General features: G+C 40.0%; 1 protein-coding gene across 1 annotated transcript in view; it reads right to left on the bottom strand.

Annotated features, from left to right (window-relative positions):
* Positions 1-22,480, bottom strand: part of LOC123701007 (dystrophin, isoforms A/C/F/G/H-like) — a 65,095-nt gene that overhangs the window by 1,044 nt on the left and 41,571 nt on the right. Inside the window, exons 20-34 of the mRNA XM_045648413.1 lie at positions 21,216-21,338; positions 20,934-21,059; positions 20,408-20,590; positions 16,450-17,076; positions 14,654-15,850; positions 13,072-13,311; positions 12,724-12,936; positions 12,135-12,602; positions 11,793-11,930; positions 11,349-11,503; positions 10,710-10,845; positions 10,206-10,372; positions 9,218-9,353; positions 4,553-4,642; positions 4-114 (exon numbers count right to left, since the gene is read on the bottom strand). Of these exons, the coding sequence (XP_045504369.1) occupies positions 4-114; positions 4,553-4,642; positions 9,218-9,353; positions 10,206-10,372; positions 10,710-10,845; positions 11,349-11,503; positions 11,793-11,930; positions 12,135-12,602; positions 12,724-12,936; positions 13,072-13,311; positions 14,654-15,850; positions 16,450-17,076; positions 20,408-20,590; positions 20,934-21,059; positions 21,216-21,338 (4,110 nt within the window). The remainder of the gene's footprint in view (positions 1-3; positions 115-4,552; positions 4,643-9,217; positions 9,354-10,205; positions 10,373-10,709; positions 10,846-11,348; positions 11,504-11,792; positions 11,931-12,134; positions 12,603-12,723; positions 12,937-13,071; positions 13,312-14,653; positions 15,851-16,449; positions 17,077-20,407; positions 20,591-20,933; positions 21,060-21,215; positions 21,339-22,480) is intronic.

Here is a 22,480-nt window from a genome sequence, read left to right as displayed (position 1 = left end):
CACCTGGTTAGCAGCAAGCGCTTGGAGCGCGGCGTCGAGCCTGGCGGAGAAGCGCGCGAGCGCCGCCAGCCGCCGCTCCACGTACTCGCCGTGCTGCGACAGCTGCGTCTGCGCCTGCGCACACACATACACACACTTTATGTTACAATGTTAATATTCATCCACAAAAATATTAAACCAATATTTACGTCTTATAATATTATATAACTACATGCCAAAGTGGTTTCTACGATTTTGGGGTAAAGGATCAAGTTTTGTAATGTTTAAAGTTTAAACGAATTTAATAAGCAGCATATTTTTAAATTATGTAATACCAGCTAATACATCATCGACATGAATTCATTACATTGCGTAATCAGAGTAATTTTGATTTTCAGGAAAAAATATAAACAACAATTTGGTAGTAAAATTATAATAAAAAAATAACGTTCTTATAACTGGCCAATCACTTATCAGATAAGCGTACAAAAGTAGCCAACAAACTGTCCACATCTATAAGTACGTGTGTAAGCTGTCGGTAAATGCGTAGTTATCCTAAATGGTGTGCGGCCCTCGCGCGGGTCGGCGACGATTAGCGCCCGGACAGACATCAAGATAGGGATACACCATTGTGTGATAATATCCCGACTTTGCGTGTATTTTGTTTGTTTTTACACCTTTAACGTACTTTGCTAACGAATTAATTTAAGCAGTCTTGGACTGTTATATGTAAACAATAAGAAAAGATCTATACATTTATGATACATATGTTAATAAATGTTTTAAAATAATAATAAAGTAAACTTTATTTGCGGCAAGTCTTTCCGACACAACTAAACAGATACTAATATATTTACAGTTAATTTAAGTTTAAATTGACCATTATAGAGAATAGAAATAAAAAACCTAACCTAACTCTGATCTACCTATATTTATCGAATTGTCTCTATCGTGATTCAAATGCGTATAACAAGTGGCACTAATAGCCGTGGCCGGTGCGGGGACACAAAGCGTCATTAACTGTCCACAGATGAAGTCCCTCCCTCCCCCCTCACACGCACTACCCCCCTAGCCCCACTAATGTGTTGTTACCGCATTATCTTGCAAATTAGTGAGATCCCCTCCGCATAATCACATACAGATTGATGGCGAATTATCCCGTCTGCCATGTGGGAAAAATACACGGGACATAGCCGGTAGGGAAATTCAATATTGTGCTCGAATAATTTTGGAAGTAACATTTCAGCTAGAGATTCTTCAAATAAGCGAAATTCAATTTTAATTTAGTAAGAAACAGATAAAATTTCTTAGATTCAGGATAACTTCTAATTTATAAATTTTATTCTACAAGCGTACCACGGGTTTTCCAATGTGCACGATCTAGTTACTAAACGTTGTGCTCATACAATCCACTAGAGAAAGCTAGACTGGAATCGAGCTCAGGAATTACTGATACTTTATGAGGGACAATACAATACAGTGTTCGTTTTTAACAAATAAATGATACAGAATATCTCGAAGTATTAAATAGGAGAGAATTACTTTCTTTTTTCCATATTTTCGAGTAATTCTTAGGTATTAATTAAGGATTACATGCAGAGTGTAATGAGCCTATCCCATATCTCATATCACTGCACCGATGCATTATACAGTGTCCCGCCAGTCACGGCGTGTCAGACCGCTCGGATCTGCGCCTCGCCTCGCGCGTGACAGACTGACAGACTGACAGACAACGCGTGTCACGTACATTATACGTAACAGATGAACATTTGGAGGATCAATTGTGATATGAGTAACAAGTTGATGTTTTATCTCATTATGGCATCAAATCAACTCTAGATAGACTGGAGCAAATATTTCAGTTGTGTAAGATAATGTTAATAAAGAGATATTATACACGACCGGATTGATTTAAAAAATATGTTGAAATATGCCTTGTAATCAACTTCGACGATCCAGTAATTTCTACATAACCAAGTATACACCTACACCACGTTATAATCTCATAAAATGATACCTAAAACAATTCCCACAATCCCAGACAGCGAGTCTCCCCATACATTCGGCTGTCTCGCGCGGTTCACTCGATGCGTTATTTAGAGCCGTGCGTCCGGCCGAGACCACCCCGCGATCTTATATACAGTATCTATACTCTATACTGGGGACCCTCACATACGTTTGTCGTGTGTTATTGTCAGTTCTAATTCAATTATAATAATGTTTTGTATCAATAATATGATATTTTGCTCCTATTCAATGACATAAAAGAACTACTAAAATTATATTTATGTACGAGGATATGGAACAGAAAATGAAAAAACAAAATATTTTATTGCGAGAACTTTTATAGTGAGGTCTGTCAAAACGTCTCTTTACGCATGTCTGGCGTGTTAGACTAAATGTGGAAGAAAACTTAAGTATATAAAAATAAACGCTGTATCCAACGTTTATTCGAGACATAACAGCCGACATCGTAAAAGACGATACGATTTCTTCAGATACAAAGTTAACAAAGTTCTCCGGAACGCATTCGGTTCGTGCAACTTTGTAAGTTCCTTAAAATGGAATAATTCAAAGGCTTTTGAATAAGCCGTATCCCGTAGACATATTGGGAAAGTTCCGCTCGTAAACACGCGTGCTCGCAGCCCGGCCGGCGCACTACACACTGATCATAATTAACTTTCCACCGCTCGAAGTTTTACTGTTTCGGAGCTCGCGGTTACCGACTGTATTTTTAAGAGATGAACATTCACAGCATGTTTTATTTACTTTCCATATTTTTCATAGTAATAATAAAGTTTAATGAAATGTCAACATGGAATGAACGTCTCGTACGCATACAATACGTGCATGTTGTTTTTAAAATGCCAATTGTAAAGCAACATGAAATTGTAACATAACATTGAGAGACGAACTCGACACCGATATTGTGAAATTTAATGACTATGTACGCATTATGTTTGTTTCTTATAGCCACTTATAGCCGTGGGAGTTATTTATTAGCTCGTAAATAACATCGCAACAAAATGTCTACGCTGTTACCAAATACGCGAAATGCGAGCGCATTAGAAACGGTAATCATTATCGACGATACTTTTGAAGTAATAATACAACTATTAATATAATAATACAACTAATAACATTTACCTATTCTTTTTGAAAACATTTATTTGTGTTTTTACAAATTTAATACATATAATGTAACGTAAAGTAGACTACAATTTCCTAATGTAAAGTCGTAAAGGCAACACATTTGTTTATCATTTACACAAAGGTACAAAAACGAATGGGACATATTTTCCAACACCACAAGTGTGGGGTCGGCATATCGTCTCGCGAGCAACGGGGAAGTGCCCTCTAGCGACCGTCTAGCCGCTCGCGCTGTTGTCTTACCATTGTTCTATTAACGAATGCAATAAACGATATTTAATTTATAATTTGAGTTTAATTTTAGCTTTACTCTACTCATAATTCCAGAACTATTCATTCGTAGCTGATAGCTTAAAATATTTCTACCAAATTTTTATGTAGTAATCATATTATGATGTTCCTTCATTCTTAGTAACTTTAGGTAATTTTAAAACTAAATTGTAAGATTGCTTGAAAATTTATAAATAAGCACTTGCTTCGGAATCCCATGCAACGCCATATAAATAAACGTACGTAACGCGATTTCTTTGGATACATTTACTTAGGTAGAGCAAAAATACAGTTCCGATCCTAAACAAGAATTTATGCATTAATATTTTTACTCATGTTTACTTCAATTACTTGTATATTATGTATCGAGTTATTTACATATTATCATAAGGAGTATATTATAGTGACTTAGTATCGTGCAACCGCAGCTCGATGGCCGACCGTGTGCGGTTTGCGAGTACTTGCTAACTGCTGTAATTATACCTATTTGCTTCAGTGGTTTGTCGCTAATAAGTGTAGACTGTAAATAATCTCAATATAAAAGCTTTGTGTACTTATATAAATTTTGAGAATATGTAGAGTTTCTGATTGGTTAAATTGTGAATAAGTAAAATAATTCTATAGCTGTCACTTTTGATCTGTATAAGTGTTTCATTCACGATTGGGACCCTCAAATATCGTAGTGTAGAGAATATAATTATAGGCGGCAGTCCCAGTGCGGCATCTATCCTCGTTAGTATTTTCATGGTGGGGTAACTCTATATAGGTATCTATCCCCAAAAAAGGTGTTCTACAAAAATTGTTATTACACTTTATCTATAAATGATAGGATAAAAAATCTACACAACAATTCAAAATAGATAATTAAGCTAGCTATATTCATGCAAAGTGTTCGTATAAGATTCATATTTTTTAAATTATGAGGCTATTTCAAAAAGTGGGGCATCTATCCCGGTTTTACCCTAAGAACGGTGCTAAAAGTGGTGTGATATAGTGTGGCGTGGTGTGCTGCGATGTGGTATGGCGTGGCATCGTGTAGCAGTGTGTGTGTGTGTGTGTGTGTGTGTGTGTGTCTGTGTGTGTGTGTGTGTGTGTGTGTGTGTGTGTGTGTGTGTGTGTGTGTGTGTGTGTGTGTGTGTGCGCGCGCGGTTACCTCAGCGAGTTTGAGCGCGAGTGGTGCGGAGCGCGCGTGCGGCAGCGCGGCGCAGCGCGACACGCTCGCACTCAGCTCCTCCTGCCGCGCCTGCACACACACAATTATTTATTAACCAGGGATTTAAAACTTATGTGAAATTATGTAAAACAATTGTGAAAAAATAAATAAATTTTGAATTTGAATTTGAATTTTGATTTTTTTATTAAATGGCTTATTAAGTACCTACATACGACATATATTCATTATTAAAAAGCGCAAAGTGCCACCCAGTGAGGGATTATAATTTATATCGCGTACAGATTTCGACATCGCGCACACCTGCGATTCCAGCGACTTGCGTCCGAGGAGCCCGCCCCGCCCAAGAAACACCACTCTTGGTTCTAACAACGAATCCGAAGGACGTTATTCAATGTAATTTTTATGTAATAAATCATTTAAAAGTTAATTTTGTTTTTTTTTTCGCCATCACGGGTCGGCCAATTTAATTGGCTTATTCAATTTATTTTCTGTATCGTAGGCCATTACATGTGTACTGAGACTTTTACAGTTTTACCTTATCCAAGCAAATAAATATATTATAGTTGTATCGAGATCTAAATTAATGAAATTTTATAATCTATATATATATATATATAAAACTCAAAGGTGACTGATATAGTGATCTATCAACGCACAGCCCAAACCACTGGACGTATCGGGATGAAATTTGGCATGCAGGTAGATGTTAGGACGTATGCATCCGTTAAGAAAGGATTTCCCGAAATTCTTGCGGGAACGGGGAAAAACGGGGATGCACGTACAAAGTCGTGGGCGGAAGCTAGTTTAATATAAGTTCGAATAATAACTAAATTCATAAGTAAAATAATTACTCACTGAGAGGAACAGAACATTATAAATAACATCTAATTATCTAGACATAGATTTTCGTACAACGAAACACGATACGAAGTAAAAACCAGCATTTTATATTATGCTGTAGTAATTAAAAGATCAAAAAGGACAAATTTAACACCGACCAAAAATAATAAAAAAAAACGCTCCCTAACAAGTGAAAATGGTACGCTAATGAAAGCAAACCGTGCGTAACGTTACCAAAGCTGGCACAATTAGACTCAAACACTGTTTGTCCGTTTGTCTGTTTGTCCGGAGCCCGTTAAACGTGGGCTGGCTTCGATCGCTGTTGACCTTACAGCGTAAACACTAGCCGGCTTTTAGTTTTCGAATTTCTGGCCTCGACTTGCTATTTTGTAACAGATTTGAATTAAATTAAAACTATATTGGTATTTTTGCAAATCGATCGATTACAAAAAAAATTGTATTATCTATTACATTCATGATATAAAAAAATCGGCCAAAGAAACAAGTTCAATAGTAGACTATTACTGTAATCTATAAAATCATCAAAATAAAAAGCCATTAATGTGTCTACAATTAAATTCCATACTCTACTTTTGAGATTAATTTTTGTATTTGGGCTATGTTGTTAAACTATAATGATGTTTACAATCATGAAAATAACAAGTTTTAATAAAAATTATCAACCAAATTAACTTCCTTACTGTAAAACACAACGTATACTAATATAGAAATTTAAACAAAATCACCAAAATCCAACATTTTGTGTTGGTTACATTTACCCACTATGATGTTTGACCAGACTGTAATTTAAACTCAACCACAACAATGTGTAGTGAATATAACACGCGTCAACAATCACACTCGACTCGCTTTTCAACGTGATATTCAAACAACTTTCAACACCTTTGAAATTGCTCACACAAATTATTAAATCCAGATTTATCCACTCTATTTTACCATCTCTCATATGAAAATATACGACCTACGTGCACTTTTAACCTGGTAAACTAAACGTTTTTAATTGAATACATTTTATTTTACACATAATACATTAAACCGATAATAATCCACACAATTAAACCGAATTTCACGAAAATCGCCACAAAACAAACACACACGGAAGCGATGCACAGACTAAAGCTATCCAACGAAAATTCATTAAATCTACTCGCGGAAACAATAAGACCTATATTCAACCCAAAACTTTAGCAATAGAATCCAATTTGCCCTATTACAGTGTACAAACTTACGTCTCTACGAACACGGGGAATGAATTCCCAAAACTAGTAATGATTATTTGAATATCAATTTAATCCCGCTAGATATAAGGATGTATTTGATCTAGCACAGTAGTGCGGTTTATATGACGTTAGTGCGCTGCGCAGGCGGCACGCGACAGGGATATTCGTACGTCCCAGAAATAGCCCGTGTCTCTACAATGCGAGGAAATCTAAATACTTCACACTATTTGCTTCCATATACAGATCGCTTTTAATAGCCGGGGAAAGATATTTGTTTATTTTGAAACGCAGCTAGCGACCTGCGATTCGATTTAAAGCCGGTGTTACTTCATCGTTGTATAATTTTATTTCAGGATGCAAATATTATACGGTTATTTTGATGGTTTAATTTGCTGCAATATTTATGTGTATTATTAAAAAATTAATCTACTGAATATTTCAAAAACTACTATCAAAACCTGAAAAACTAGCAAAAATAGTTCATACTCAGCACCTCTTAAATAAAATTTCCGAACATTTCTAAATTTCTCGCGGGAAATGTCCTAACGCAGACTTCAGCAGCTCACTGTGCCAGATGGAAACCGAACCGAGCTCCCCGGGGAACGCAAACCAACAAAAAACTTTCCTACATATATATATTACACTATTTTATTTCATCTCACTTTCAATAGTATATCGAAATTGAGAGGGATTGAAATCTTATTCTCTTTTTACGGAATAAATAACCTGTGACATTTTTTTTTTATGATAATACTACTGAAGTGAGTGCCTGACCGGTAGGTAGTGAATACACAAACACATCACGTACATACATATAGAATGCAGAATATTTACTATCTTTTCCACTAAGTTCCTTTAGCGTTCCAATAACATTATCTAACTGGGGTAGTTAGAGATTTCCTACGTAATTGATTGGCCAATAATTGTCCGTTTTTCCCTATCGCCTGTAATCACCGCTGAGCAGTTGTCCCGCCCAGTCTGCGCGCCCTTGCCCCTTCCGCCGGCGGCGACACATCCGCGACATTTGGATTCGTTTTGCATTTCATTTTATTGCTTTTTAACTCATTTGTATCAACGATCAAATGATGTAACCTGGTGCATTTCCTTTTGAATGTACAAAACGAGTTATGATGAAGATTGTATCCTGTTAAACGGTAGTAAAATTTGATTGCAACATATTATACTGCAGGTATTTTTAAATTATTTCACGAGTGGATTGCTGCAATCTTACTAAAATAATTCTAATATAGCTTATTCCGTCAAAGTACTTAAACAGAAGGAACTTCGTGACAAGAAGAAATTCTACAAAACTAAAGATAATCCTTAGCTAGAAATATCAACATCGTTTTCGTATCATATCAGTACGTTTTTCTCCGAAGCAGTGTCCCCCATAACAAATCCCCGCGACGTTGCGCGACGCCGGCTGCAGCCATTAGTCTGTCTGTCTGTCTGTCTGTTTGGCTTCCGGCCAATAGCCACCGCGTTAAAGATTCTGCTATAACAGGTAACCAATAACAGATATGTTGCATGAGTGAATCTAATCTGTTTCCCGAGGTTGTAAATTTCAACTTCAAATATCTATTTTTACGTACCTTTTTATTTAAACAAAAATCGTTCATTTAAATTCTCGAACCATTCAACTCTGTATACAACAATATGCCTCTTAAATAAATAGGTATATAGTTGTTTCAGCTTCATAGCGGTATAAACCAGCTCAAAGCTTCACAAAATACCCAATTAATGCGAGTATTAGTTCAATAAAGATGAGGTCACTTATCCAAAATTAATTCGATATTAACCAATTGCTTTCCAAAAGACCAAACGCGACATTGACACCTAAACAACGAAATAAACAAACACAAGCTAAATTCAACCTTAACGCAATCTAAATAAGACTCAAATATCAAACATCTTCATAACGAAAGCAACATTTTTAGTTTTCGTCCGTATTATTAGGAAATAAGATCCATTTTGACTTGGTCTACGTTCTGGCATTTTGCCAAACTTAAAGGTCCGTATCACCGCTCGTCTAGCGTCACTAAGTTAAATCGTTAATATTACACCGAGCCGAGCTTTTGTGAACACTTATTTTAAGTTATTACACTAATTTCTGTTACATAATTAGTGCTTTGAAAAAAGTTTAAATTGACTGTCGGAATTAATTTCCCTCCATTAATTTTTATTAAATGTTATATTACTTATTCATTGCCAAAGTTACGGACTGCGAAGCTTTAGTTGTAAAATGTACCAGACAAGTTTAAATACTTTTATTTATAACATAATATTATTTATTTTTGCTTAAAAAATTCACGTGAGTTTTTCAGTAAAAATAATGGTGGTGTAATAATTCTAGTGTTAGTTTTACATATTGAAGAATGTTTGATTAAGTATGCAGTTTCGGTGTGTAGAATGTCGACGATATGACGGATATTGGCTTTGTTTATTTTGTGTGTGAGTGCGTGTGCGTGTGTTTGCGGGTGTGTGCGCGTGTGTGTGTGCGGGGGGGTGTGTGTGTGTGTGTGTGTGTGTGTGTGTGTGCGGGTGTGCGGGTGTGTGCACTGACCCGCACGAGCGACAGGCGCACGGCGAGGCTGGTGCGGTCGGCGGGGTTGGCGGCCGTGGTCTGCAGCAGCTCGCCCGCGCGCTGCAGCGCCGCGCCGAACTGCGCCAGCTGCTCCGCGCTGCCGTCCGACCCGCTCCTGTATCGCATACACTATGTTATTAACTATTAGCTTCAATTAAATATGGGTCTTTTAAAGTAGGTCTAAATCGAATCGTTCGTCCCTACTCGAAGCCTTCATAATAAAAGGGGCCACTGAAAAATAGCGCTGGCAATGTTCATGAACGTTGCAGCATATGCTGAGCTGTCTCCTTTTTGTCTGTAAATACTGGTTATCATTTTATTGTTGCTATTTCTTGTTATCAGCATGAAGCCTGGACCCTAACCCAGAACGAAGAGCGTAACCTTTTAGTCACAGAACGAAAGCTTCTTAGGAAGATCTTTGGTCCTATCAGACAAGAGGATGGAAGTTGGAGAATCCGGAAGAATGCCGAATTAGAAAAACTCATGGCCGAGCCAAATATACTTGGGGAAATAAAAGCGCATCGCCTGCGTTGGCTTGGTCATGTAGAGCGAATGGGTGAGGAGCGAGGTCTGAAGAGAGCATACTTGGGCCGTCCCTCGGGCCGTCGGCCGGTGGGTCGACCCAAGTATCGCTGGCGCGATCAAGTGGAGAGGGACCTGAGTGCGATTCAAGCCAGTGAAAACTGGCAAGTGACCGCTCAGGACCGGGGAAGGTGGAGAGTTCTCGTCTCGGAGGCCAAGACCCACTTCGGGGTTTCAGCGCCACAGGAGTAATAGTAGTAGTAGTAATGTAGTATTTCTTGTTATGGTGCTTTCTTATTTAACTTTTACGGTTCTTTATGTTTTATGTCTATGTGTGTGCGTGTATGTTGTGCTGTCCTTGATAAATAAATGTTTCTTTCTTTCTTTCTAAATCGGTTTAACTCGTCGATACAGGTGAAACTAAAACAAGTCACAGTACACTAACGCGTGGCTGGTGTCGGCGGCGCGCAGGCGCAGCAGCAGCGCGTGCGCGCGGTCGCTGAGCGCGTGCAGCTGGTCGAGCACGTCGCGGGCCAGCGCGCCGCCGCACGCGCGCACCACGCCGCGCCCCGCCGCCTGCGTGCGCGCCGCCGCAGCTGCTGCGGCAACCACCTGCGGACGGACAGTTTGTATTATATTATGTGGGACCTGCGATAGACCCCTGCGGAACACCGATGTAAATCGAAGCGCCGGAACAACTTTTTCACTTGGCAAACTAACATTTATATAATATCCTGAACGTATGAAGCTGTAAGGTTTTAAATTAAACTTTTTATTTCAAATTAAATGCCCTTCCACGACAAACTGAAATGATCTACAGAGTCAAATGCTGCAGGCAGGTCAAAAAGGTTTTTGGATCAAAAAAGTCACTTCTGCATTTGTTGTCGAACGACTGTGAATCGAAAATAACTGATACGTTTCACACGTACAGGCTCGCATTGCCACGTACCCTCTGCTCCAGCTCACTACGCTGCTGCGGGTCTGCGGGCGGCTCGACCAACTCCTGCTCGAGCGCGTCCAGCTCCTCGCCGCCGCTCTCCAGCGCCGCGTACAGGCTCGCCCACGTCGCCTGGCAACGGCTCCATCTGGACGAACACACCATATAATAAATATTTTGTTTCTAAACAGATTTAAAGTATATTTTGAATGTTTGGAACGAGTACATCATGTTAGTGTTGAAAATGGCATTATTCATGTTGAGTTTATGCAAACACATCATGTCAATTACTTTACTGTACAGATTGTACAAGCAAAATGTACAAATGTATTCAAAGGTAAAATTTAAAATTCATCAAAGGCTCGTATATTAAGTGGTCTTTCGAGCCGGATTTCGACCAGTGACCTATATCTTCTATACTATAAAAATGAATCGCAAAATGTGTTGGTAAGCGCATAACTCGAGAACGGCTGAACCGATTTCGTTAATTCTTTTTTTATAATATTCCTTGAAGTACGAGGATGGTTCTTATGGAGAGAAAACGTAAACATGTACCACGGGCGAAGCCGGGGCGGACCGCTAGTATTTTATAAAACAGTGTTGCCGCCTATGCACTAATATTTATGTCTGAAGCAAAAGCAAGGGGCTAACCTGTCGTGCCGCTCGCTGTAGGCAGCCTGCAGCGCGGCCCACTCCTGCCGCATGCGCGCGGCGCCGCGCCGGGCCCGCTCCGCGCCGCAGCGCCGCCGGGCTGCCTCTGCTTCTTCCACCAGCACCTCCGCTTCCGACATCAGCGCTTTTATCTTCTGCACACATCAAATTCAATTATTTATTTAAAAATATTAAGAAGTTTTTATATTTCGAAATTAATTAATTTAAATTGTATGATAAATAATTCTTGTTATTTTCTCGCTATTAATTATTCTTTTTTGTTCTGTTCTCGTTTCGCTAATAGTGCTATTTTTGTTTGTTAACTTTCACTCTGGTCGCTTGGTAAAAGTGGTAAAGCCACAAAATAAGTTCAATTCTGTCTTTTTCTGAAAGCAAGGTATCCTGCTTGTACAACTGCATAAGTGTAAATAACTAAGAACGCACGGCGAGCGCGTCCTCCTGCAGCGGGAAGTCGAGGTAGTCGGGTCCGCTGAGCGGCTGCGCGCGCAGCCCCGCGCCGGCCGCCGCCAGCGCCGCGCGCGCCGCGCCCACGCGCCGCACCGCCTCCGCGCCCTCCGCTTCCTGCACCATCAAACATTATGTTTCAATTCGTTTCTCTTTGCTGGGTGTATTGCTCTCAGTTAACCACGGCTTAATACGCGACAACGAAACTTAATGTAACTACGTAGTAATCGGCTTTCAAATACTAGATTAAAATAAATAATTAAATACGACGAAAAGGGAATAATTAAGGATTACAAAATATTAGCCAATATAGGCACCCACCTTGCCCTTCTTGTCCCTCTTGACGAGCGCGGCGTCGTACGCGTCGCGCACGCAGCCGAACGCCGCGAGCACGTCGGCGGCGGCGCGCTCGGGGAAGGCCACCTTCTGCGCGCGCAGCTCGCGCACCAGCTCCTGCACCCTCTCGTACTCGTTCTCCCCTTCCGCGATGTCCGCTTTCGTGTCTCCCGCCTTGATCTTCTGCTCGAATTCCTTCACCCAGCGCTGCAGCTTCTCTACGAGCCCGGTGAGCTCCTTGATGTCGTCCTCGGCCTTGATGGCGGCGTTGCGCTTGAGCTCGATCTCGGACATGACGAGCGACCACTTGTTGCGCAGCTTGTCCTGGAAGTGAGTCTGGATGTACTCGGCGAGCTGCGGGTTGTCCCTGTGGCGCGCGTACACCAGGCTGTCGCCGCGCGAGATCAGCGCCGCGGCGTCCGGCGCGATGGCACCCAGCTGGTTCTTCAGGATCTACAAATGTACAGATACGTCACCACGTGATGAAAATAATATGTTACTTATTATGAAGCTTTTAAGTTTATTTTTGAGTAACGTATTAGTGAAAAACGTGTGATTATAATCTCTGGATCACCTCGAGCCGCTTGGCGGGGTCCCGCTCGCTGGCCACGCCGCCCAGCGTGAGCAGCATCACGTGCAGGCGCCGCGACATGCGCTGCGCCTCGCCCTCGAACTGCGCCAGCTCCACGTCGCCGCCCGCCCCCGCCCCCGCCCCCGCCCCCGCCCCCGCCCCCGCACTAACTGCCCCCACCGCACGCACCTCGCCGCCCTCACTCTCCTCGCACACCTGTCATGGTAAAATTATCATTTCGCGAAAAGAAAAAACCACAATGTGTACCAAAAAAATGTATGTGTGTGTGCAAAAAAGTGGGTCGACTGTTCGACAATTTTCAAAATATGTACTATTACCCTGCCGACTCACCTGTGCGTAATCATCAATTTTGTTATATTTGTCGCCCCTTCTGTCTTTGCTGACGGGTATGTGCGACTTGTGCGCAGGCGCGGGGCTGGCCGACACGTGCTTGTCTTCCTCCAGAGCTTCGCTTTCGGGGCTCGGCTTGGGCGACATCGCAACGACTTGTACTTGTTGCTTTGAATCTTTGATCGGCGTAGAGGTGGCCGTAGGCTTTCTATCATCAAAATCTGATGACGACAGTCGTACCTAAAATATGAACTAGTGTCAATGTACATTACTATTTATGACATCATTACTTGGATGCAGGTACTTGGATGCACATAGTTTGTAACTCCGTTTTGTTTGTATTTTTGTTAACATATTGTTACTAAATTCTATTTACGCTTTGGTATTATTACTGTAAGTACAAAGAATGATTCTGTTTCAATAAATAAATAATCATATTCATCAATTATTTAGCCTCGACTAATAAAATATGCTATAAATGTAAAATATATTAACGGAAATGTACTTCTGATTTATAACTAATCTTAAATAGAACACCCGAAAGTATCCTGTTCATTTAATCCGGATGTTCACAAAGTTTTTCCCTCCCTAATTATAATTAATTAATGACTGTCATAACAAAAACTAAATGAAGAAAAATACAGATCCTTATAAAGCTTCTACCAACCTACCTAAACATAAAAGAGAACATGATCCTAAACATATTATAGGTCTACCAGAATCTGATGGCATATTTATATTTAAGAAATAAAAGATTTTCATGTGGCAACTTATTTGACAACTATCAAATTGTTTGTCAAATTATTTGTCTTTTTTGCAGTTGATGAATAATTTTTAGGATTTTGTCTAAAAAATCTTCGAAAATGTCGAAAAAGCCGCTGCGATCACAAGCAAGAGGTCTTGTTTATAATGTCTATAGAAAAACATTCGATGAAGAAGGGTCAAACACATCACAATTTTCAATTTTGAAGATTTTATTGGTAAATTGGACTTACCCGTTTTGATACTTTAAATTACAAAATATTATATGTAGGTAACTATAATATTGTTTGTTGATTAGAATATAATTTTATGAAAACTTATTACAGGAGTTTCCAATACGGCTATTCGTCAAGTCCAAGCTGTCCAAGTCAATTTTATAATGTGTGTATCTGTTAATAATTACGAAAATAAACATAGTTTTATTTTATTTTATAAAAAATTATAAGCAGTTTTGATCTACATTATATCATTATATCGATATTTTCACATGACATACTGGTAATGAATATACAAATATAGGTATGTGTAAATAATAATATGTATTACCTGTATAAAAGTAATATGTATAATTGTATATTATACATGTAAGTATGTACCTACATAATATTAAGTGGATATCTCATTATTAAGAACAGTATTGTCCACTTATGTAATGTGACTAATTATATTGAGATCAAAATAAAAAATAAGCAGTATCAAGATCGTTCAGTCCATTTTCCCCAGGGTTGCACACTCTAAATTTTGATTTCCCTAATTGCCATCAGATTCTGGTTTACCTATATATCCATTAAAACCTATCTCAAACAACCGCATACGTTACCTTCGGCATATCTTCGACTTCAGAGTAAATGACTTCCTCTTCCGTTCCGCTACTGCCAGACTTCCGCCGCAATCTCTCCAACGTTGACCCACTTATACCCACACCGACCTTCACGGGTATATCATTACAAATAACGTCTATGGTTTCGCTGGCTAACACTTCCGTAGCAGACGGTTCAGGAAGCGCCGCTTGATCTTTAGGCACTTCATCAAGAATCAAATACTCGTTAACTTCATCTCGCAACAGATTTTTTTGGACTTCCTTCTGTCGTAATGCCAAGTCATAGAGAAGAGGACATTCAAGAGTTTCTGACTCATCCATGGGCGTTGGTGGCGGCGTTTTCAGCGACACGTCATTGTCTTCTACGTCATGAGTGGGGATCAAATCAGGAACATCGTTTACTGTCACAGACTTTTTCTTTTCTTCACTGCTACTTCTGTGTTTTAATATACCAAGAGTTGGCTTCATTCGCTCCTCGAATTTCTTTACTTCGATAACGAATGTTTTTGGCTCCGTTCCCAAGTCAACTGAGGATCGTTTCCCATTCTGTTCCTCTTTGCCATCTTTGTCATCATCTGATTCACCCATAGACTCACCTTCAGTATCGTCGAGAATTTCCACGGTTTCCACAGTGTGCGGTATAAACTCGACAACACTTTCAACTGTGTCTGATGGATATATTTCCATTGGCTCTATCGGACTGACACTAGACTTCATAATTTCATGCTCTTTAACTTCTACAACTTGACACGGATCTTCTTTCGGTTTTTCAACTTCAACAGGAGCTTTTGCTTCGATTTTGTTATTAGATATTTGAGTGAATAAGTCGCTATCTTTTAATAAATTAAACGTGCTACTATCTTTCTTAGGCGTGCCGGGAGTGGAAGGCAATGAACTCATTACTGATATGGAACCTTCAATAGAATCTGTAGACATGTTACTCGTTACACTTTCCGACATTGGACTATCAGCTTTCTTTTGTCTTCTTTCCAAAGAAGACCCTCTACTTCTATTGCCGCCTTCTTTGATCTCTTTCTTTATAGGCACAGGGCTTTTTAACGCGAGGGGAATTTTAGATTTTTTCAACTCAGGCCGCTCTGTGTCAGGCGAGTTGACCGGACTCTCTAATCGTCTCTTAATGGTGTCAGTCACATTCTCGTACGAAACTACGACCGCATCTACGTTAGATTCTTTAGCCTGCAACAAACCGGCCGCTTAGTGCTTCGAGTTAATGTTAGGCGCTTGTTATTTACGTGTTAGTCAACAGTCCGGTCTGAATGATGAATGTAATGGTCATAGCATGATGCCAAAGCGTCCGATGAGTGAAAGCATGATCCCCACAAGTCTCAAGCCCGAGGTGTCGACGTAAAATGGTTCTTATGCCGTGATACATAAAGCTCTTCACACCACACACCACCAACACCAAATCATTTATTTACAAGTCACTCAATTTCCACGTATAGTGTTTTGTACATTAGAGGGAAAACACGTCAAAATCATTAATATTTTAGTATTTACACGGTTATAAAATCACACACTGGATGAAAAACCAAACTTACGTCATGAAACACCGCGAGACGAAGCGACCATGTGCTATTGTGTATAAACAGTGAATAGAACAACAAAAGCGAGTGAGCAAAATAACCAATTCATTCACGATAAACTTTACAAATTTTTCGTCAACGATCCCTGTACTGTTTAGAATAAATTATATACATTAAATAACAAGATGAATCATTATTGGAATAACAAAACTTCTGTAAATATATTATCAATGATGCAAGAGGTGCACTTACCGTGATTTTTTCGACAATTCTCGACCACTGTTTGGTGAGCGCCTTGTTGTCCATCGCCTCCACCTCGCTCGCTTTAGCTCGAACCTCAGTTTTCAACAGTTTTAGTTTCGCCGCTGACATCGTCTCGGGACTATCCAGCTCCTGGTCGATGTCATTGAGGTATCGCTGCAGAGTCTCCACCTCGGTTTCCTTCTTCAAACCGTGTCGTTTCAAATGTTCCCAGCGTTCGTTAATATCGTCGATCTGGTTGCGGAGGCTCTCCAAGTGCACGGGGTCACAGATCTTGGTGAACTCGACGTAATTTGCGTTCAACTTGTCTTTGATAGCTTCCATTCTGGACATCTCCAGTTCCAGCGTCTGCTTGCCGACGTTCCCGAGCCCTTGGAGCCAGGAAGTGAGCGATTGCAGGTCGTTTTGTATTTCCCGCGCTGTCAGTAAAGCGGTTTCCAATCTCGTTTTTGACTCCGTTATATGTGCACCTAGCTTGTTGTACAGCTCTTTGAGCGTGTCGATCTTCTTGGAGAATTCTTGCGGTTCCGGCACAGATTTCTCTTCTACCATTTTTCGTCCAGTCTTTATGATAGACTCCACTTCCGATTTGATTTCACTGAGCGTTCGATAGAATTTCTGCGGGAAAGAACATTTAAATGTTATAATTTTGTTATTTTATGAGATAAATTCTAAAATTTTAACATCCTATTACTCACAATAAATTTAAATAGTAAAAATAAAAATACAACAAAGAAATAAACAACATGTTCATTGCTCATGGTGCGTCTATATGTATGTATAAAAGAACTGAAAGTAATTTAACGAGTGCACGCGATGAGAACTGAATCAATCGGCCGCTGCCGAAGTATGAATAAACTGTACAGTGTACTTATCTAGGAAGGACGAATAGATACAAAAAATGCAACAATTTTTTAACAAATATGAAATAAACCGGCTGAGCAGTTATTTTTTTTTTTCATAAGGAAACAAAATTTGCCGTACAAAATGTCAGAGGGACTTAATTCTTTATAGAAAATGAAAATCACGTGACAGAGTGAAGTTTAAAGGTGCAAATCTACCGCCGACCAGTAACTTACAATGATAACTCATCGAAAATAATGCATTTAGTTTATTTTTATAAATCATACGCAGATTCGGTTTTATTATAGTTGAATGTAACATAGTGACTGACAATCGATAGTCTAATTCATCCATTACCTACCTATTGTCTGTACGAAATTGAACGTTACAACTCGCTGAACACGATGTTTCCCTCATTGTGTCAAATTGCTCACGTGTAGTCGCAAGATTATTGCGCTACAGTTAATATTATATACTTACGAATCATCTCAACGTGACATTGAGACTATATTTTGGGTTTGTAATATATCTGGTATGTCAGATTTTTTTTAACATTATACAAATAGCATACGATTAAAAATTCGTTGCCGAAAAGTGCGATTTGTACGAATATTTTTAAACGTTCTTTCAACTTAACCAATCCTTCTGCTAAAAAGAAAATGGACATCTGAGTAACGAAAATTGTCAACTTTGCCAAGTTTTAGTTTAGAACAAGCAATTATATCATTAATGTGGTTATTTTATGGTCTTTATTATATCGATTTCTTATAGTGGTATATCGCGTATAGGTAAGTGCCGCCTCCACGCGAGGAGGCGACGCACGCACACAAAATTTGTAAAGTCATTTTAACTTCAACTGATTAATTTTTCAGTACATTTCACACTAAACGTGCGTTTAACACATATTTACATAGTTAAACAATGCTTCCCCGTAACACTAGGGGTGTATAATCCTGTAACCAGAAACATTCACACAATCGCATAGCGGATCAAGGGATTAAGGGATTAAGTCCCGCCTCACCTTCTACTTCACACGACGGGAACCCATCCGCAGTATCGCCTTAACTTCTCTCATAAACACAACACTATCATGTATACCACATGTTTAGATATTTATCAATTTTCTTACGTGTTTGTTACAAAACCGTAATCGTCATGTGCTGAGGCGACACTACCGCGAGTGGCTGGCGACTGGACATCAAAACACGCGACTTGCAAATCGGTTTATCTTCTTACGTTAAGCCGTAATTGCAATATGCCTACCGCTGAATCAATACCTTATCAACTGTCACGTGAAATTCTTTGCCGAGACAGTTTTATAGGAATAGTTTTTTTTTTTTTAGCAAAAAAAAGCATACGTTTATTTTTCATTTAAAGCATCCTCAAAAAGAATTTCCGTTTTTTGGGAATAAGGTCATATTATGTAATTGTAACATTTTTGTTGATCGTGTTGTTACGCATGATATTTTATAGTTTGTGTTGTGTATTTGAAAGCGAGACACATCGAGTATAATCATGTTTCGATAAAAATTTAATTATGTGGATTCTTAAAAGTTGTGATCGGTTATAAATATTTCTGCTGAAATTGAGAGTATCTCAATCAATCTCTACATTTCAATTTAAAATTGTAACTTTGATACACTTCCCGGTAACCGATTGAGCTAAAATTGTGTATACGTTTGTAAATTGGATAGCGATGAAACATTATCATGACATAGAGCTGATTCGATGATGGAATCGGAAGGTGTCCATAGGAATTCAGTAATATATTGACTCTACTTTCTACGTCGATATACAGGTTGAGCTTTTTTCATACGTCGATAAACAGGTGAGTTTTTTTTCATACGTCGATATACAGGTTAAGCATTTTTTTTATACATCGATATAGAGGTTGAGCTTTTTTTATACGTCGATATACAGGTTGATTTTTTTCATACGTCGATATACAGGTTGAGTTTTTTTATACGTCGATATACAGGTTGAGGTTGTTTTTTATGCGTTGGTATACAGGTTCAGGTTTTTTTCATAAGCCGATATACTTGTTGAGCTTTTTTTATACGTCGATATACAAGTTGAGCTTTTTTTTATTTGTCGATATACAGGTTGATTTTTTTCATACGTTGATATACAGGCTGAGTGTTTTTTATACGTCGATATACAGGTGAGTTTTTTTTTCATACGTCGATATACAGGTTAAGCATTTTTTTATACGTCGATATACCGGTTGAGTTTTTTTTAAACGTCGATATACAGGTTGAGCTTTTTTTATATGCCGATATACAGGTTGATTTTTTCATACGTCGATATACAGGTTGAGTTTTTTTTATACGTCGATATACAGGTCGAGCTTTTTTTATACGTCGATATACAGGTTGAGCTTTTGTTATACGTCGATAAACAGGTTGAGCTTTTTTTTATTTGTCGATATACAGGTTGATTTTTTTCATACGTCGATATACAGGATGGGTTTTTTTTATACGTCATTAAACAGGTTGAATTTATTATTGAATTCAAAAAAGAAGTTGGTTATCAATTCGGCCGGTATATGTATATTTTTAACCGACTACAAAAAAAAGGAGGAGGTTATCAATTCGGCCGGTAGGTTTCTGAACCGATTTACGTGATTCTTTTTTTGTTTGATGCGGAATGGAATTGGTCCCATAAAATTATATTCGGATAGGCCTGCTAGTTTTTATTTTTTGAGCATTTTTGTCTAATCTCGATGACTTAATGGAATTGTAGCAAGTAACTTTGATTCACTTCCCGGAAACCGATTGAGCTGATATTTTGTATACGTAAGTAAATTGGATAGCGATGAAACATTATCATGACATAGAGCTAATTTGATGATCGAATCGGAAGGTGGCCATAGGAACTCAGTAATATATTGACTCAACTTTATATTATATAATATGTAGTAATTAATAAGATCAAATCTTTTTTATTTTTTGCTTTTCCGTTTTTGAAGTCGGTTGTTCTTAACGTAGTTACTTTTTTAGACAGTTATACTTTCAAATTTCAATTTAAGTGTGTGCAGTGTTTACGAGAAGTATGTGCGTGGGTAGTGTATGGCGGGATGCGTGTGTGCGGGTGTGCGGGTGCGCACCAGACAGCGGCGCAGCAGCGCGCGCACGGTGTCGGGGTCGGCGGCGCGCAGCTGCAGCTCGTGCGCGTCGCGCTGCACGCCCGCCAGCGCCTCGTCCGCGCGCCGCAGCCGCGCCGCCAGCCCGCCCGCGCCCGCTTCACTGCCCGTTTGTAGGTACTGCCGCTCCGCTTCCTCCAACTTGCTCTGCACAATACAATATTTATGTGGAATTTTTTTCGACTACAACAAATTATTATGAATCAAACTGCAACTTATCAACACCTTTTTACACATATAGTAGATGCAAAAATTCAGAAAGTTTCTTTTCTGGATGTTCGGTGGTCATTGCACCGAACAAACAGAAAAGGAAAAAAAAACATGTACAAATGGCCGCCTTACTACTAGACAGTAACCGCTTCCATATAGAGTAAGGAGAAATATTTAAAAAAGGTGAATGAGCAAAATTATATAAGGTTTATAGAAAACAAAACTTATTACACTATATTAATCTACCATAAATGAAAAATTAACAAATTTGAACACATACCTGCGCGAGCAACAGCTGGTCCTGCAGACGGTCGGCGGCGTGCGGCTTGCCCGCGCTGCGGTAGGCGGCCACCTGCGCCTGCACCTCGCGCACCAGCTCGCGCGCCGCCGAGAACTCCGCCTCCACCTGCGCAACACAACAACCATATACAATAGTTACACGTCATATTATAAATAATTCCCTTTTACAACCAAAAAGCCAAATTAGGTACAATTTTAAAGCGGATTATGAGTAAAATACTCATGACAAAAAAAATACAATTTAAACTGTAATGATCCATACTTGATCCTGTGCGGGCGGCTGTGTGCGCAGGCGCAGCAGCCACTGGTGCAGGTTGTCGAGCGACAGCTCACTCTTGGCCGCCTCCTGCGCCGCGGCCTCCAGCTCCCGCGTGCGAGCTGCAGCCTGTTTGATATATTTTTATGGTTATTGTAAATAACAATAAGTATGACGGTTCTGTGTCGTTTTCATTATAGTAGTGAAGGTGTGTAATGTTGCCTGTTATTGCGTGTTATGGCGTGTTGTTGCTTACCATAGCGTGTCGTTGCGTATTTTTGCGTCGCATAGAGTCTCGTTGCTAGCCATAGCGTGTTTTTACATGTTATAGCGTGTTGAAGCGTGTTTTTGCGTGTTATAGCGTGTTGGTGCTTGTTATAGCGTGTTGTTGCGTGTTATAGCATGTTGGTGCGTGTTATACCGTGTTGTTGCGTGTTCAATCGTGTTGAAGCGTGTTGTTACGTATTTTTGCGTCTTATAGTGTCCTGTTATAGCGCGTTGAAGCGTGTTGTTACGTATTTTTGCGTCTTATAGTGTCTTCTTATAGCATGTTGTTGCGTGGAGAACCGTGTTGTTGCGTATTTTTGCGTCTTATATGGTCTTGTTCCTTGCCATAGCGTGTTGAAGCGTGTTATTGCGTGTTATAGCGTGTTGTTACTTGCCATAGTGTGTTTTTATGTGTTACAGCGTTTTGTTGCTTGCAATTGTGTATTTTTACGTGTTACAGCATTTCATAGCATGTTGGTACTTGTTATAGCGTGTTGTTGCGTGTTATAGCGTGTTGTTGCATATTTTTGCGTCTTATAGGGTTTTGTTGCTTGCCATACCATGTTGAAGCGTGTTATGGCATGTTGTTGCGTGTTATAGCGTGGTGTGACGTTTTATAGGGTGTTGATGCTTGCCATGGCGTGTGTTTGCGTGTTATAGTGTTTTTGCACGTTGTTTAGACCCCACCTGGTCGGCGAGCGCGGAGCCGCGCTGCGCGATGCGGTCCAGCTCGGCGCGGATCCAGGCCGGCATGTGTGTGTGTGTGTGTGTGTACCTGGTCGGCGAGCGCGGAGCCGCGCTGCGCGATGCGGTCCAGCTCGGCGCGGATCCAGGCCGGCATGTGTGTGTGTGTGTGTGTGTACCTGGTCGGCGAGCGCGGAGCCGCGCTGCGCGATGCGGTCCAGCTCGGCGCGGATCCAGGCCGGCATGTGTGTGTGTGTGTGTGTGTGTACCTGGTCGGCGAGCGCGGAGCCGCGCTGCGCGATGCGGTCCAGCTCGGCGCG

Source organism: Colias croceus, chromosome 20 (assembly GCF_905220415.1).
Source record: "Colias croceus chromosome 20, ilColCroc2.1".
Classification (NCBI taxonomy): domain Eukaryota; kingdom Metazoa; phylum Arthropoda; class Insecta; order Lepidoptera; family Pieridae; genus Colias; species Colias croceus.
The sequence above is the reverse complement of the archived record's forward strand: the minus strand, read 5'-3'. Positions and strand labels throughout refer to the sequence as shown.